The sequence below is a fragment of the Crotalus tigris genome, unplaced genomic scaffold, assembly GCF_016545835.1.
Source record: "Crotalus tigris isolate CLP2741 ecotype Arizona unplaced genomic scaffold, ASM1654583v1 scf7180000017690.20705106771:4171800, whole genome shotgun sequence".
In the NCBI taxonomy this organism is placed as follows: domain Eukaryota; kingdom Metazoa; phylum Chordata; class Lepidosauria; order Squamata; family Viperidae; genus Crotalus; species Crotalus tigris.
In genome coordinates this window covers 520,709-536,502 of record NW_024096569.1, presented here as the reverse complement: position 1 = coordinate 536,502, position 15,794 = coordinate 520,709, and the positions used below count along the sequence as shown (strand labels likewise).

At 49.5% G+C, this 15,794-nt stretch overlaps 1 protein-coding gene across 9 annotated transcripts in view; it reads left to right on the top strand.

Annotated features, from left to right (window-relative positions):
* The window catches only part of DLG4 (discs large MAGUK scaffold protein 4), a 98,346-nt gene extending 82,552 nt beyond the window's left edge, over positions 1-15,794 (top strand). For all 9 annotated transcript variants that reach the window (XM_039337890.1, XM_039337888.1, XM_039337894.1 and 6 more), the window contains 14 exons: positions 951-1,095; positions 1,522-1,660; positions 2,793-2,949; positions 4,536-4,638; positions 5,548-5,662; positions 5,999-6,175; positions 6,599-6,635; positions 8,512-8,539; positions 8,713-8,760; positions 10,649-10,750; positions 11,270-11,442; positions 12,056-12,165; positions 12,868-12,959; positions 14,433-15,794. In XM_039337890.1, the coding sequence (XP_039193824.1) occupies positions 951-1,095; positions 1,522-1,660; positions 2,793-2,949; positions 4,536-4,638; positions 5,548-5,662; positions 5,999-6,175; positions 6,599-6,635; positions 8,512-8,539; positions 8,713-8,760; positions 10,649-10,750; positions 11,270-11,442; positions 12,056-12,165; positions 12,868-12,959; positions 14,433-14,539 (1,533 nt within the window). In that variant the 3' untranslated portion in view covers positions 14,540-15,794. The remainder of the gene's footprint in view (positions 1-950; positions 1,096-1,521; positions 1,661-2,792; positions 2,950-4,535; positions 4,639-5,547; positions 5,663-5,998; positions 6,176-6,598; positions 6,636-8,511; positions 8,540-8,712; positions 8,761-10,648; positions 10,751-11,269; positions 11,443-12,055; positions 12,166-12,867; positions 12,960-14,432) is intronic.

Below are 15,794 nucleotides of genomic sequence, written 5' to 3'. Positions count from 1 at the left end.
CAAGTCAACCTAATTTAACCTTACCTAACCCAACTCAATTCAACTCAACCTATTTTAACCTTACTCAACCCAACTCAATTCAACTCAACCTAATTTAACCTTACCCAACCCAACTCAATTCAACTCAACCTAATTTAACCTTACCCAACCCAATTCAATTCAACTCAACCTAATTTTACCTTACCCAACTCAATTCAACTCATCCTCTCAATTGAAGTTCATCAAGTTCAGCACTACTCAACTTAATTTAACCATACCCAATGCAACAATTCAACTCAACCCAATTTAACGTTACCAAACCCAACTCAACTCATCCCAATTCAATTGAAATTCATCGAGCCCAACCCAACTCAACCCAACCCAACTCTTCAATGCTACTCAACCTGTTAATGTTACCCAACCCAACAATTCAACTCAAGCCAATTTAACCTTACCAAACCCAACTCAACTCATCCCAACTCAATTGAAGTTAATCTAAGCCAACCCAACTCAACCCAACCCAACTCTTCAACTCAACCCAATCCAACTCTTCAACTGAACTCTACTAAACCCAGCCTAACCCACCCAACCTAGCCCAACTCAACCCAACTCACGAACTGGTGCCTCTAAGTCATGATATGTGTGATGTCACCAGCTCTTTCTTCTTGTCGGCACCCCTAAGCATAGGCTGGGGGAAATTATTCACAACTTTCCACAAGATGGGATCTTTCAGTGAGTGGGATTACATCTCCCTTCATCTCCGATGTGTAATTCCCCATTGCTGGCTGGGGAATTCTGGGAGTTGAAGTCCACACTCTTTAAAGTTCCCGAGATTGAGAAATGCTGAGGTAAGCAGATGCTCAGTTTGTAACGAGCCAGGATGAAGATGGGTTGAGTGGGAGGCGGAGTGCCTTCACCCAACGCCACAGGTGAGTCTGTCAATCAACAGCCCTTTCTTACCCGCCCTGCAGGTGAACAATGTGAGTCTGGAGGACGTCATGCACGAAGACGCTGTGGCAGCTCTGAAGAACACCTTCGACATCGTCTACCTGAAGGTGGCCAAGCCCACCACCCTCGACCTGAACGACTCTTACGCCCCTCCTGACCTCACTTCCTGTGAGTGGCTTCCCGCCCCTTCCTCCTGATCTCTCCACCTCCTCCCCTCTTAGAGAACCTCATAACGGAGGCATCCTTGGTCGACCGTGGGCTTGAGAATGACCCTGACCCCTCCGGAGGAAACTCAACTAAACTCATCATACTTGCAAAACTGGGGAATTTTTTTTATATCTCTGGCTGTGAAGGACCTTAAAGAGCTTGATTTTTAACATTTGCGGAGCTTCGCTGATCTATTAAAAAATACATTGCTGTCCACCAACACATGAGGAATATATATTTTTTGCAAATTCTGAATTAAAGGTCCTTTTGCCTCTGCAAAAATGCCACTTTCCCTTTTTTTAATCGTGCTTCCTTCCCTTCTGCTTCTTTGCATGTGTGTTTGGCATATAAATCCAATAAACCATTATTCTTCTTCTTTATGATTAGCTTATTCTCATCACCTGGACAACGAAATCGGTCATCAGAGTTACCTGGGTAGCGACTACCCACAAGCCATGACCCCCACCTCTCCTCGGAGGTACTCCCCCATCCCAAAAGAACTGATGGGGGAGGAAGATATTCCCAGGTAAGTGCTGGCTCCGCCTCCTGGGGTGTGTGGCATTCGCGTACCTGTCACAGAGTCTTGGCTGAGTGGTTCGCTGTCCGTGGTGCTGAAGGCGGCTGTGGATTCAGCACCAAGGACAGCGAATGGCTCTGCTTGACTGCAACTGGGCCCAACATTTATGTCGTTAAGTGAGCTTTGCCCTATTTTACGACCTTTCCCGCCACTGTTGTTAAGAGAATCGGGGCGGTTGTTAAATGAGGAACACGGGTGTTAAGTGAATCTGGATTCCACATTGACTTGGCCTGTTAGAAGGTTGCCAAAGGGCATCGCGCTATCTCCGGCACGCTGCGACCGTAATAAATACGAGTCAGTGGCCAAGACAGTTTCAATTTGTAGTGAGTCCGGCGGACTGCCATAGGGCGCGTGGCCACCGCAGAGGAAGACATAAAGCAGTAGTGGCGAACCTATGGCGCAAGTGCCAGAGGCGGCACTCGGAGCCCTCTCTGTGGGCACACGTGCCGTTGCCCCAGCCTCGCCTCCCCCCATGACCCCCTCCTCACCAGCAGCCCCCCTGGAGGAGAGTCGCCCCTGAGTGTGGCCCACACGGAGCAGTGCAGCCAAGGACATGGCAGCCAGGCAGCGTAGACAAGACTCTGCCCTCACGCCCCATCGCGCACAGTTGATGCTGCAGGGCGCGGGCAGAGGGCGTGGCCGCCATGGCGCTGCTGGGCTGCCTGGGTGATCTGCGGCGGGCCCTGGAGGCAGTGAATGGCCCTGCGGGCAGGCAGGGTGGGGGCGGAGTGGGGTGGGGCAGGGGTGGAGTGGGGGCAGGGCCAGATTTTGGGCACTCGGTCTCTAAAAGGTTCGCCATCACTGACATAAAGGATTGGGGTTCGTTTCGTCTGAAAAAGAGACCAAGCGGAGATCTGAGTACAGATTGTAATGAGCTGAAAGGGTTAGGAAGGCAGGGCGAGGAAGGAATCGCATGAGACGCCAGGAGGAGGGGAGTCCCTTTCCAACTCGGCAGCTTGAAGGTGTGTGTATGGACTTCAACTCCCAGAGTAGCCCAGCCAGCGGGGGAGCGGGGGTTGGACTAGATGACCCCCCCGGGACCCTTTTAAGCGTCACACCCTCGCTTTTTCTCTCCCTCCAGGGAACCGCGCCGCATCGTGATCCACCGTGGCTCAACAGGGCTGGGGTTCAACATTGTGGGGGGCGAAGACGGCGAGGGCATTTTCATCTCCTTCATCCTGGCCGGAGGACCGGCTGACCTCAGCGGAGAACTTCGGAAAGGGGACCAGATCCTCTCAGTAAGATCCTCCCCCCCCCCGTCCTGCTCCTGCTGATCCCTCCAAGGGCTGGCTGCGGGTGGGGGAGGGGTGGGCAGGCCTGAGGGGGAACCAGAATGATAAGCAAGATAATAAACATCATACTTATTTGGTTATTCGGGTTTTCTCCCGCGTAAAATTGGAAGTGTCTTGGCGACGTTTCAATGAAGTCCCATTCGTCATCTTCAGGCTGGTATTTTCGGCTTCGTGCTTCTAGGAGCAATGAAGCACGAAGCCGAAGACACCAGCCTGAAGATGACGAATGGGACTTTGTCGAAACGTCGCCAAGACACTTCCAATTTGACATGGGAGAAAACCCGAATAACCAAAGACCTACATACAAACACCCGTGAAAACCTCAGAAGACAAATATATATATATATATATATATATATATATATATATATATATATATATATATATTCAAAAGATAAAAACGAACACCAGGAGGTAAAACAATTAAATGTTTAATAATGTTTATTAAACATTTAATTGTTTTACCTCCTGGTGCTCGTTTTTATCTTTTAAATATGTATACACCCAGGAGACTACGTTCCTCAATTTTTATGTTAATTTTTAATATATATATATATATATATATATATATATATATATATATATATATATATATATATATATTATACTGCTTAGTATATTGCTCACTATCCTGTTTACTATAATATATATAATATTTATTATAATATTTATTATACTTTATTATATTGCTTATTATAATGTACAATATTTATTGCAATATTTATTATGGTTTATTATATTGCTTATTATAATACACATTTATTATAATATTTATTATATTGCTTATTATAATATATATGCAATATTTATTGTAATATTTATTATACTGCTTATTATACTACTTATCATAATATATATGTCTATGTATGTAGGTATATATTATATTATAAAGCAGTAGAATAAGCAGTGTGTGACAGCAACTAAAGAGGCTAACACAAACCCTGGGTTGTATAAACAGAGGCATAGAATCAAAATCAGGTGAGGTATTTAGGACTGCTTTATGAAGCCTTAGTAAGGCCACATCTGGAATAATGCAGCCAGTTGTGGTCCCCACATTACAAAAAAGATGTTGAGACTTTAGAAAAAGTGCAGAGAAAAGCAACAGAGATGATCAAAAGCCTGGAGACTAAAACATACAAAGAACAGCTGCAGGATTTGGGTTTGGCCAAAAGGACAAGGGGGGGGACATGATAGCAGCCTTCCAGTATCTCAGGGGCTGCCCCAAAGAAGAGGGAGTCAAGCTATTATCCAAAGCGCCTGAAGGCAGGACAAGAAGCAACGGATGGAAACCAATCAAGGAGAGAAGCAACCTAGAACTAAGGAGAAACTTCCTGACAGTGAGAACAATTAACCAGTGGAACTACTTGCCTCCAGAAGCAGTAAATGCTCCAACACTGGAAGTTTTTAAGAAGAGACTGGATAGCCACTTGTCCAAAATGGTGTAGGGTTTCCTGCCTGAGCAGGGGGTTGGACTAGATGACCTCCAAGGTCCCTTCCAGCTCTTCTGATCAGTTATTAACTTCTTCCGACAGGTCAACGGCGTGGATCTCAGGAACGCTACCCACGAACAAGCTGCCATCGCTCTGAAAAACGCCGGGCAGACGGTCACCATTATTGCCCAGTACAAACCAGATGGTAAGATTTTTTGGGGGGTGGGGGAGAGAGACCCAACGCAGGACACACGAGTGGATGTGGAAGACAGGGTGGATGAAAATCAACCCCTCAACCTGGACAGTGGCGAGGAGAGGGGTTTTTTTTTTTTGATAATTTGTGAGCTTTCCTGGTGGTGTTTCATCCTGGTTAGTTATAACTAAGACAGTCGCAAAAGGGGATCATGTGACACCGGGACGCTGCGACCGTCATAAAAACGAGTCAGTTGCCAAACATCTGAATTTTGATCACGTGACCCTGGGGGTGCTGCCAACGGTCGTTAAGTGTGAAAAATGGTCATGTCCCTTTTTTCATGGCCATAACGGTCACTAAATGAACTGTTATAGGTTGAGAACTGCCCGTATTGTGCCATGCACAACAAAGAGGCATGGCTTTGGTCCCGGCTGCCATCTTGACTTTTTCGACCTGCCCTGCAGATGCTTTGGGTGGAAACGTCTGCAGAGGAGGGGGCTATTTGAAATGGGGGTTGGGGGGCATTGAAATGTCACCTGTCGCTTTTGGAGGTGTCAGTGATCATCTCTGTGTTTAATGCTTCTCAACATGGTGACCTTTAAGAGGAGAGAACCTCAACTCCCAAAATTCCCCAGCCAGCCACGCCTGTTTTTATTCTCCTATCATCTCCTAGAGCAGAGAGATTGCAGAGGGAGGGATTAAAAGAGAGTAAGCAGGCCACAATGGATGTATATATCAAAAGGAATGTATTCGTGCCAGGGAATTCTGGGAGTTGAAGTCCTCACCTCTTAAAGTTCCCAGGTTTGAGAAGTACCAGACTTGATGATCTTTGGGGGCATTTCAATTCTACAACTCTGTGATTCTGTGACGCAGCATCACAAAAACACACATAGACCCGTTTCCTGATCTCTCCCCTTCTAGAGTATAGCCGCTTTGAAGCCAAGATCCACGATCTGCGGGAACAGCTGATGAACAGCAGTTTGGGTTCAGGAACCGCCTCGCTTCGGAGTAACCCCAAAAGGGGCTTCTATATCCGGTGAGCCCCCAGCCCTTAGGACCCCCGTCCCAGTGTCCACGGGTGTCCTCCTCCCCCCCCCCAAAAAAAATCAGTGGGGTAGTAACTATATTATTTTTAAAATAAGAATCTGTGTGCTTTCCTGGTGGAAATGTCCCGTTCACAGATAATCCTTGATTTTTTAAGAATGGACAGCCATTTGTCTGAAATGATATAGGGTTTCCTGCCTGAGGAACTGTACATGCAGCCCATCTCACCATCCAGCGAATTTAAGGGACGGGGCAAGTTTGAAACAGTCCATGATATTTTGGCCTTCTCACCTGTTTGCCCACTCTCATTCCCCCTTCCATCGAACAGGGCTCTCTTCGACTACGACAAGACCAAGGATTGTGGTTTCTTGAGCCAAGCTCTGAGTTTCCATTTTGGCGACGTCCTACACGTCATCGATGCTTCCGACGAGGAGTGGTGGCAGGCGCGACGTGTCCATCCGGATGGCGACAGTGACGAGCTTGGCTTTATTCCCAGCAAGAGGCGGTAAGGGAGAGGATCTTTGGGGAGGGGAGGGGTCTCTCCTGCGACTTTTGAAAGTGGGGTTCAGGGCACACAGAGACACGCACTACACACCCATGCATTAAAATGTGTTCGGCTGTGGCCAAATTCTCCCATCTTGGAACATGTCTGTGGTCTTGCCTGGTTGTGTGAAAACCACCAAATCCCTTTGCGGTCGCCAAAAATTGATATGCTAGATCGTGTCAATCAATCTCGTAAAATCTATGTGAAGATGCTCAATTCTTGGTGGCGAAATTTGATGGTCTTGTGCCATTTGCGGTGGTTTTTAATGGTGGGGGCCGTCTTTGGGCAGTTGGAGAAGTTCCTGGACTTTGGCGATTGTTGGGCTGAGAAGGAAGGCCTTGGGGTCACCAACTGATGAGTCTTCTCTCTCTCTGCCTTCTGCAGGGTCGAGCGACGGGAGTGGACGCGGTTAAAAGCAAAGGTGAGTCCATCCTTGGTCTTGCAAAAGATGGGGTTCAGGACCCTAACATAACTGTGGGGCATTTGTCAAGAACTATACACTGAGAGATAATTTAGAATTACCGAGAAGCGACTAATCTGGAGCGTGGCTAAACCCTCTCTGATGACACGTAGTTCTCGAGTTATGACCATTCAGAGTTACGTCTTGAAGTCACATGATTGTGATCTGGGCGCTTGGCAGCTGACTTGTATTTACAACCGGTTGCAGGACCTCACAATTATGTGAATGCCGTTTGTGACATTTCCTGCTGGCTTCCCCAGAAAGTCACTGGGGAAGACAGCAGGAAAGATTGCAGGTCACTGATGTTAATTTTCCTCACCCGACCCTCTAAGCATGCACTGACTCAGCCTTTTGCAAGCCCCGTACACAGTGGTAGGATTCAGCCAGTTCGGTAGAACTGGTAGCTAATTTTTTGTTACCCAGGCCCAGAACGGATTTCTGGAAGTCACATCCATGCAGAGAACCGGTTGTTCACATATTTGAATCCGACCACTGCCTGTACACCCTTCTCAAGTCTCATCGTGCCTCCCTTGCACACTCACACACCGTCCCCGGGCCTTGCTGCACCTCCCCACCACTCGTGCACTCCCATGCACCCTTCCCAAGGTTCATCATGTCCCTTTCACCCTCACACACCCTCAGCCCCACTATGCCTCCCTTACACTCTTATACACCCTGCACACCCTTGTCACACCTCCCCTGCCACTCACACACCCCGGCAATTTCCTCCCCTCCAAGGGTCTCCACGCCTCCCCTGCCACTCGCACACTCCTGTCCATCAGCAGCTTACCTACCTGCCACCTGTTTGCAAACACCTGGGATTGGCAACTGCCTATAGCTTTTGGTAGTGGAGCCAGCGGGAAGCTAAATGAGGTTCTCGTCTAACCACCAGTGTGATTCAATTAACCTCGGTTCGGACTGCAGGGATTGCTGTTACTAAGCCATGTGGGAATCCTACTCCCAATTGTCCCCTAACTCCAGGACAACCTGGAACACCTGTTATTAATTTGTTAGCTTGCAAGCTGGGAATTCAAAATTAAAGTCCACCCGTCTTCAAGGTGACGAGGTTGGGGCACCCAGCTCCGAGCCAGCTCCGCCCAGGCACGCTGCTCGTGTGTGTGTGTGTGTGTGTGTGTGTGTGTGTGTGTGTAGAGGGATCTGATAAGAGCCGAAGTGGCGCAGCAGTTAGAGTGCAGTACTGCAGGCCACTTTAGCTGACCCTGTTCAGCAGGTCAGCGGTTCAAATCTCACCGGCTCAAGGTTGACTCAGCCTTCTATCCTTCCGGGGTAGGTAAAATGAGGACCCAGATTGTTGGGGGCAATGTAAAATATATATGTATATATACATTGCTTACTGGTGTACACCGCTTAGAGAGTGCTTGCACTTAAAGCGGTATATAAGTCTCATAAATAAATAAATAAATAAATCTGTCCTGAATTAGCCCCAAAGATCTCTTCTGCAGCTTGGAAAAATCTTTCTAACAAGACATACCTGCATGGTGTGGCAAAGACAGTTTAATGTCCATGGAATAGCGCATCTGAGCAGGGTCCTACAGATCCGTGTGTCCTGCGGGACAGAGTGGTGGGCTTTGTCCACATCTGGAGGACCTCTCAGGGTGGGACCAGCTGTCACCTTTTGTCCTGCGCCTGGAGTCCTGGGGAAGAAGCTTCCCACCCAGAGTCCACTCCCCTCCCTTTGAGGAGGAACACCCCTCCAGTGTCCACAAACATAGTCCCCACCTCCGTCACAGAAACAGAGGTGTGCATTCCCCTCTCTTTCTCTCTGCTCCTCCTCTCTTCCTCTTCCTTATTTTCTCTTCCTTCCTTCCTCCTCCAGGATCGGGGCCCTGGATCAGGCTGTCAAGGTGGGTGTCAGTCTCTGAGATCCTGCTTCATGAACCTTTGTCTTTCCTCCCGTCTCCTTCCCTGCTTGCTGTCTGTTTCTCTCCGCTGTCCCTGTTCCTCCTCCTCCTCCTCCACCACCACCACCATCACCACGAAGAATATTTGACCACACTCCCTATTTTTCCCTCTGCAGGTCGAGAAGATGCTGTGTTGAGCTACGAAACCGTTGTGCAGATGGAAGGTGAAATTCCCCCCCCCCCATTTCTGGCTTCTTTGCTCGTTCCCCCGCTGGTGCTGTGGTTCACAACATCGGTGTCCCATCTTCCAGGGCCAATGCAGTGGACAGAAAAGCTGTGTGAAACACCCCCCCCTCTCCCAAATGAAGTAAAAAGAGGAAAAACATAGGCCAGTCAGGAAAGACAAGTAGAAATGGTTATCCGATGTAGATAAGGGAACCCATCGCTGGTCAAGGCAGTTGAAAGGCTTCTCTGAATGGGCTGGGAGTGATGGAAGGTGTCGTCCAACACTTCTGAAAGGCAGCAGATTGGCGCAGGGGGGGGGGTTGGTTCCTTGGCTAAACTCTCTGTCAACCCCCCCTCATACACACACACACTATGCCCCCCCCCCAGAATTTGCCTTTTTCTTTCAGTTCTTTCTGCCTCCATCACCCTCAACCCGAGGGGGCAAATCGATTTGATTTCTCCTTTGATATCACATCACAGTTGAACAGTTCCAAAACAGCCGTGAAGCCAATTTGGAACACGTGGGGAAATGGCCTGGATTTCTCCCACCTGCATGCTTGAGCAGGGGGTTGGACTAGATCAGCAGTCCCCAACCTGTGGGCCACTGCCCGGTAGTGGGCCGTAGCCTGCTGGCCACTGGGCTGTGGGTCAGGCTGGCCAATGCCTGCGTGTGTGCATGCACACCCCCTCACTTGTGCTAGCGCCATGGCTGTGGGGCACAAAAACAAGACTCTGCACCACGAGGCACGAAAGCGGCCACCGCCGCACCCCAGGGCATGAAAATGGGACTCCGCCATGCCACGGGGTGTGGAAACGGGGTGCAAAAACGGGTCACCGCCACGCAAGGCACAAAAACGGATGCCGTCGTGCAGAAACAAGACGCTGAGCCACGCAAGAATGGGGTAGGGTTAGTATCACGTAGGCGCTAGCCACGCACCCTTTGCAGCATGTAGGTGCTTGCGGCCCTGTGCTCACGCACATGCATAAAATGCTTCCCCCCTCCCTTTTACTCTGGTCCGCCAACCGACAAAGGTTGGTGACCTTTGGATTAGATGACCTCCAAGGTCCTTCCAATTATGTGGTTCTAGTATTCTGCTAATTAATTCCCTTCCAATGCAGACACTTGACTCTATAGGCCTTTTGCACCCCCGGGCTTATCTGCGGACGACAGCTGCTATCTTGAATTTTTGGACACACACACACACACACACACACACACACACACCACACACCTCCGGCATAGTCCCTTGTTTCCCGAGTCCTACTGTGCCTACTTTTAAATACAGGTACTCCTCAACGTACGATCGCAATTCAGCCCCAAATTTATATTGCTAACCGAGATACTTGTTAACTGAGTTTTGCCACATTTTACAACTTTTCTTGACGCGGTTGTTAAGTGAATCACTTTAGTTGTTAAGTGAGTAACAGGGTTGTAAAGCAAATCTGGCTTCCCCGTGGATTGTATCCTCAGAAAGTCGCAAAAAGTGGCCCCAGGAAGCTGCGATTGTCATGAATATGAGTCAGTTGCCAAGCATCCAAATTTTCATGATGCTGCAACTGTCGTAAGTGAAAAAAAAAATGATCATAGATCTCTTTTTTCAGTGCCATTGTAACTTTAAATGGTCACTAAAGGAGTTGTAAATCGAGGTATACTTGGACAACAATGATTCCCGGGAGTGGGGGAGACAGTGGTCTCCCCTTTTGTGGGAATCTTAACTTAGACACAATTGCAGTCGTACCCTACCTACATTTTGCACGCACTGTTGGGGCTATCCGCAAATGATCTCAGTGGCTCAAAATTTCGAGGTCCCTGCTTGGGTTTTGGCTTCCCCCCCTTCTAATCATGATGACCCTTCCTCTTTTTAACTTGTCTGCCTTTTGTTCCAGTTCATTATGCCCGTCCGATCATTATTTTGGGGCCCACCAAGGACCGTGTCAACGACGACCTCCTCTCTGAGTTTCCAGACAAATTCGGGTCTTGCGTGCCACGTGAGTCCACCGCAGAGCGGTCCTCCCCCATGGGGGGATCTGGGGTTTTGGATCTCTTGACTCAGTGGTTCTCAACCTGTGGGTCGGGACCCCATTTGGGGTCGAACGACCATTTCACGGGGGTCGCCAAATTACGCAGTCCGCCATTTTTTTCCCCCTTTTCCTTAGCTGTGCTCCTCCCTTTTATTCTATTGGCTTTTGAAAGCCAATAGAATAGACTCTCTTGAATAGAGTCTAATTCTATGGGCTTTCAAAAGCCAATAGGAATTGTCCAGGCTGTCTCTGCCCTGCTGAGCCCGCCAAAAGTCCCATTCTGCAAACGGGGCTGCACCAGTTGAGTAGTCCTCCACTTACGACCAGTTGAGTAGTCCTCGACTTGCGACCGGTTGGGGGGTCGCGGCATTAAAAAGGTTGAGAACCACTGTCTTAACTGGATCTGGAGAAATGAATTTGGGGGGAGGGGCTGCAGGGTTCCTCCACCCTACGCTGAAAGGGAGCGACGCAAACCCTCCCTTGCAGACACCACGCGGCCGAAACGGGAGTACGAAGTGGACGGCCGAGATTACCACTTTGTGGCTTCGCGGGAGAAGATGGAGAAGGACATTCAAGGCCACAAATTCATTGAGGCCGGACAGTACAATAGCCACCTTTATGGGACAAGCGTCCAGTCCGTACGGGAAGTGGCTGAGCAGGTACGTGGCAGGACACGGAGACGGGCGAGCAGAGTCGTCCGCAGGAGGAGCATAAAAAGTAAAACGGGGTTTTGTCCACGTGGGCTGTGGCTTACCATATTGTGACCCCCCCACACACACACCTTTGAAAAAACCCCCCCCGCAAGGAAGAGAGAGGGCTGAGGCTGGTCCACACAGTTCTTAGCCAAGTCAGCAGCAGCCAAGTCACAAATGAGGATCACGTGACCCCCCAGGACAGTATAACCGTCATCAAATACAAGTTGATCACGTGACCAGAGGGATGCTGCAACGGTTGTACGCGTAAGTTTCTGAGCCCATCATTCATATATGAGCCGAGGTGGCGCAGCAGTTAGGGTGCAAGTACTGCAGGCCACTTTAGCTGACTGTGTTCAGCAGGTCAGCGGTTCAAATCTCACCGGCTCAAGGTTGACTCAGCCTTCCATCCTTCCGGGGTAGGTAAAATGAGGACCCAGATTGTTGGGGGCAATATAAATATATATATATACATTGCTTACTGGTGTACACCGCTTAGAGAGTGCTTGCACTTAAAGCGGTATATAAGTCTCATAAATAAATAAATAAACAAATTCTCTTCCCTCCCCCCCCCGTCCAGGGCAAGCACTGCATTTTGGACGTCTCTGCCAACGCCGTCCGGAGGCTGCAAGCCGCTCAGCTTCACCCCATCGCCATTTTCATCCGGCCCCACTCCCTCGAGAATGTTTTGTGAGTAGGGGGGTCCTGCGGGGTGGGGAGCTGGGAGGGGAGCTGCACACGCGTGCTGGTCAGGGTTTGGGGGGGGCTATAAAGAGGCTGCAGCCAAGCAAGGGGGAGGTAGGGGGAAAGCTTTGTCCTCCTCCCCCAATGTTGGGGTCTGATGGGAGCGAGACACACGGAGGCAAAGCATGGCAGAGGATTGTGCTGCGGAACTCCCCGCCACAAGAGCAAGGAAGACAGCAGGTCACCCCGGCTCCGCCCTTGGCTGGGAGGAGTTTTGGTAGATGGAGCCTCCCTGTTTAGGGGCAGTCAGGGACACGCAGGTTAGGTCTCAGTTAAGAGATTTCAGTCCTTTCTCCATGAAGAGAATGACCATCAGCTCCGGGACAGACATTTGCTTAAATGGCAGCCCTTTTTTGCTCAAATTCCACCCTTCTCCAACCAAAAACGGTCTGGACTACTGCCCTTCCCATCACTCACAATCAGCACAAAGGCTACTCCAACACATCTTGAGCTTCCATGTTCAGGAATAGTCTACCTTACCCTGAGCAAACATAGAACCATTAGGCCAGGAAGGAGGAGGAGGAGGAGGAACTACCCCAGTGGGGTTCTCTGCCCATGTGCAGAGATCCAGGGTTGAAATGAACAAGGGGACAAGGCGGTCCAAGGGGTTTTTTCGGGGTCGTTAATGTGTGCTGTTTGTGACCCCAGAGAAATTAACAAGCGGATAACAGAGGAGCAGGCGCGGAAGGCCTTCGACAGAGCTACAAAACTGGAGCAGGAATTTACAGAATGCTTTTCAGGTAGGTTCGAATCCGTATCGTCACAATTTTTTTTAAAAAAAAACCTATAATCTCAAGTTGCTAGTCCACCTGCATGTATCTGGAGACGATCGAAGTGTGTTTGTGTGGATGTGAGTCTCGGGCATCCTCGCAGCTGGTATGGAATTGAGAGCAACATTTCCTTCTCAAGAGAAACATGGGTTATGTAGTATGCAGGTAGTCCTTGACAGGGATAGGTGGGATTTAAATGAGATAGAGCAGTGGTTCTCAACCTTTTTAATGCCGCGACCCCCCCCAACCGGTCATAAGTCGAGGACTACTCAACTGGTCGTAAGTCGAGGACTACTCAACTGGCGCAGCGCCGTTTGCAGAATGGGACTTTTGGCAGACTCAGCAGGGCAGAGACAGCCTGGACAATTCCTATTGGTTTTTGAAAGCCAATAGAATCGGACTCTATTCAAGAGAGTCTCTTCTATTGGCTTTCAAAAGCCAATAGAATAAAAGGGAGGAGCACAGCTAAGGAAAAGGGGAAAAGAAAATGGCGGACTGCGTTGTTTGGCGACCCCCGTGAAATGGTCGTTCGACCCCAAATGGGGTCCCGACCCACAGGTTGAGAACCACTGAGATAGAGGGATACAGGGCAAGGCGAGTCCATGAAGCAAAAAGCCAGTGGTGGGATTCAGATATGTGAACAACTGGCTCTCTGTGTGGATGCCGTTTCCGGAAGTCCGTACTGGGCCTGGGCAACAAAAAAATTAGCTACCAGTTCTGCTGAACTGGTGCGAACTGGCTGAATCCCACCACTGCAAAAGGCCCACGGCAAGGCACAGGAAAAAACGCGAGCCAAGGGTGAGGTGTGAGGAGAGGCAGGGCAGCCTCCTCGCCAGCAGCCTTGCCGACCTCCTTTGAGCTTGCCTCCGCTCTACTCTCCGTGCCCTCGGATCGAGCGGGGGAGGCAGCTGTTCCTCATCAGAGGGGATTCATTGCCTCGCAACATCGTTGCCTATCTGTAGCTGATCTTCCCCCTCCCCCCCCCCAGTGTCTGTAAGGGCAGGAATCTCTCCATCCGGTCGACCATCTACCCCAGTGGTTCTCAACCTGTGGGTCGGGACCCCATATGGGGTCGAATGACCATTTCACGGGGGTCGCCAAACAACGCAGTCCGCCATTTTTTCCCCCTTTTCTTTGGCCACGCCCCTGGCACCCGGTGATGTATAAGTGGTTGGGGGTCACCACAACATGGGGAACTGTATTATGGGGTCGCGGCATTAGAAAGGTTGAGAACCACTGACCTACCCCTATGCCTCAAGGGTCTAGGACAACATCGTCCTCTCCAAACATCCCAAGGGAGATGTGCCATCTCCCCGTCGGACAGTCCCACTTCCAACTCCTCCTCCTCCGAACGGGGGCGCGATGGGGCCATGACCCCTTCAGAGGATTTCCCCCCCTTGCTCACCCCAGGGTGCTCAGCCTCCCTTCTTCTCTCCCCTCCAGCCATCGTAGAAGGAGAGAGTTTTGAAGAGGTCTACCACAAGATCAAGAGAATCGTCGAGGAACTCTCTGGTCCCTATATCTGGATTCCGGCTCGTGAAAGACTTTAGGGCGATGAACTAAATTTCCCGGGAAGGGAATCCTTGAATTCCACCCACCGACCGCACCAACTCTGCAACCGCATCGCCGGAGCTGCCTCTGGAGCAGAGGAGCGCCCCTGCCTCTTGCCCCCCCCTGAACTTAGCTGTCGGTCACTCTTTTGGGGTGGGGGGGTGGGCAAACGCCTCAAGATATGCCCTTATTTTGAGTTGTTTCTTCTTTAAGACTCGGATGGGGAAGGGGACGGGAAGACAGTGTGCTATATATATTTTTTCTTCTTGTCTGACTCGCGTGGCGATGCCCCCCCCTCCCCGTTTTTCTTTCCGCAGCGCAAAAGAGGGGCTGCTGACCTCCTCCCCCTGGTCCCCAACAGCGCTAGCATTTGCATGCGGTCATTTTGGGAGGGGAGGAGAAAAAAAAGGGGGGGCTGTCCTTAGACTCTGATCTCTTTTATTTGGCGAGCAGGAAGCGGGTCAGGAATCGGGAAGGAAGGAAGGAAGGAAGGAAGGAAGGAAGGAAGGAAGGAAGGAAGGAAGGAAGGAAGGAAGGAAGGAAGGAAGGAAGGAAGGAAGGATTTTTTTTAATGTTCTTTTTTTCTATAAGCAGAAGACACTTTGATCTCTTTACGTCTTCTGAACGTGGCCGAGGCAGAGTTCCTCATTGGATACACATTGGAAGGAGAATTTGGGAAGACTATGGATTCTTGTGAGTTTCATCTTCTTGAGCCGAGGAAGGAGACAATTGGGAGAAAAAGAGAGAGGAAAAGCCCTCTGCAAAAGGGTTGAAATCATTCTCCATTTTGCTTTTTAAAATTTCATTTCCCCCCCTCCCCCGGAAAGGAAGAAAAAATAGCTCTCCTTCTTTCCCTGTATATATTTTGAGTGAAGAATTATTGTTATTATTATTAGTTAAAATAGTGCTTCTCAACCTGGTGACCTTTAAGAGGAGAGAGCTTCAACTTCCAGAATTCCCCAGCCAGCCACGCCTGTTTTTATTCTCCTATCATCTCCTAGAGCAGAGAGATTGCAGAGGAAGGGATTAAAAGAGAGTAAGCAGGCCACAAGGGGTGTACAGGTCAAAAGGAATGTATTCGTGCCAGGGAATTCTGGGAGTTGAAGTCCACTCGCCTTAAAGTTGCTGAGGTTGAGAGACACTGAATTTGAACAAGAATTGGAGAAGAAGCATAGCCCAGTGACTTAGAAATTTTATTCATATATATGTGAAATAACTGTCACGTATATATATAAAAAGGCTTTTTTTTCAGTT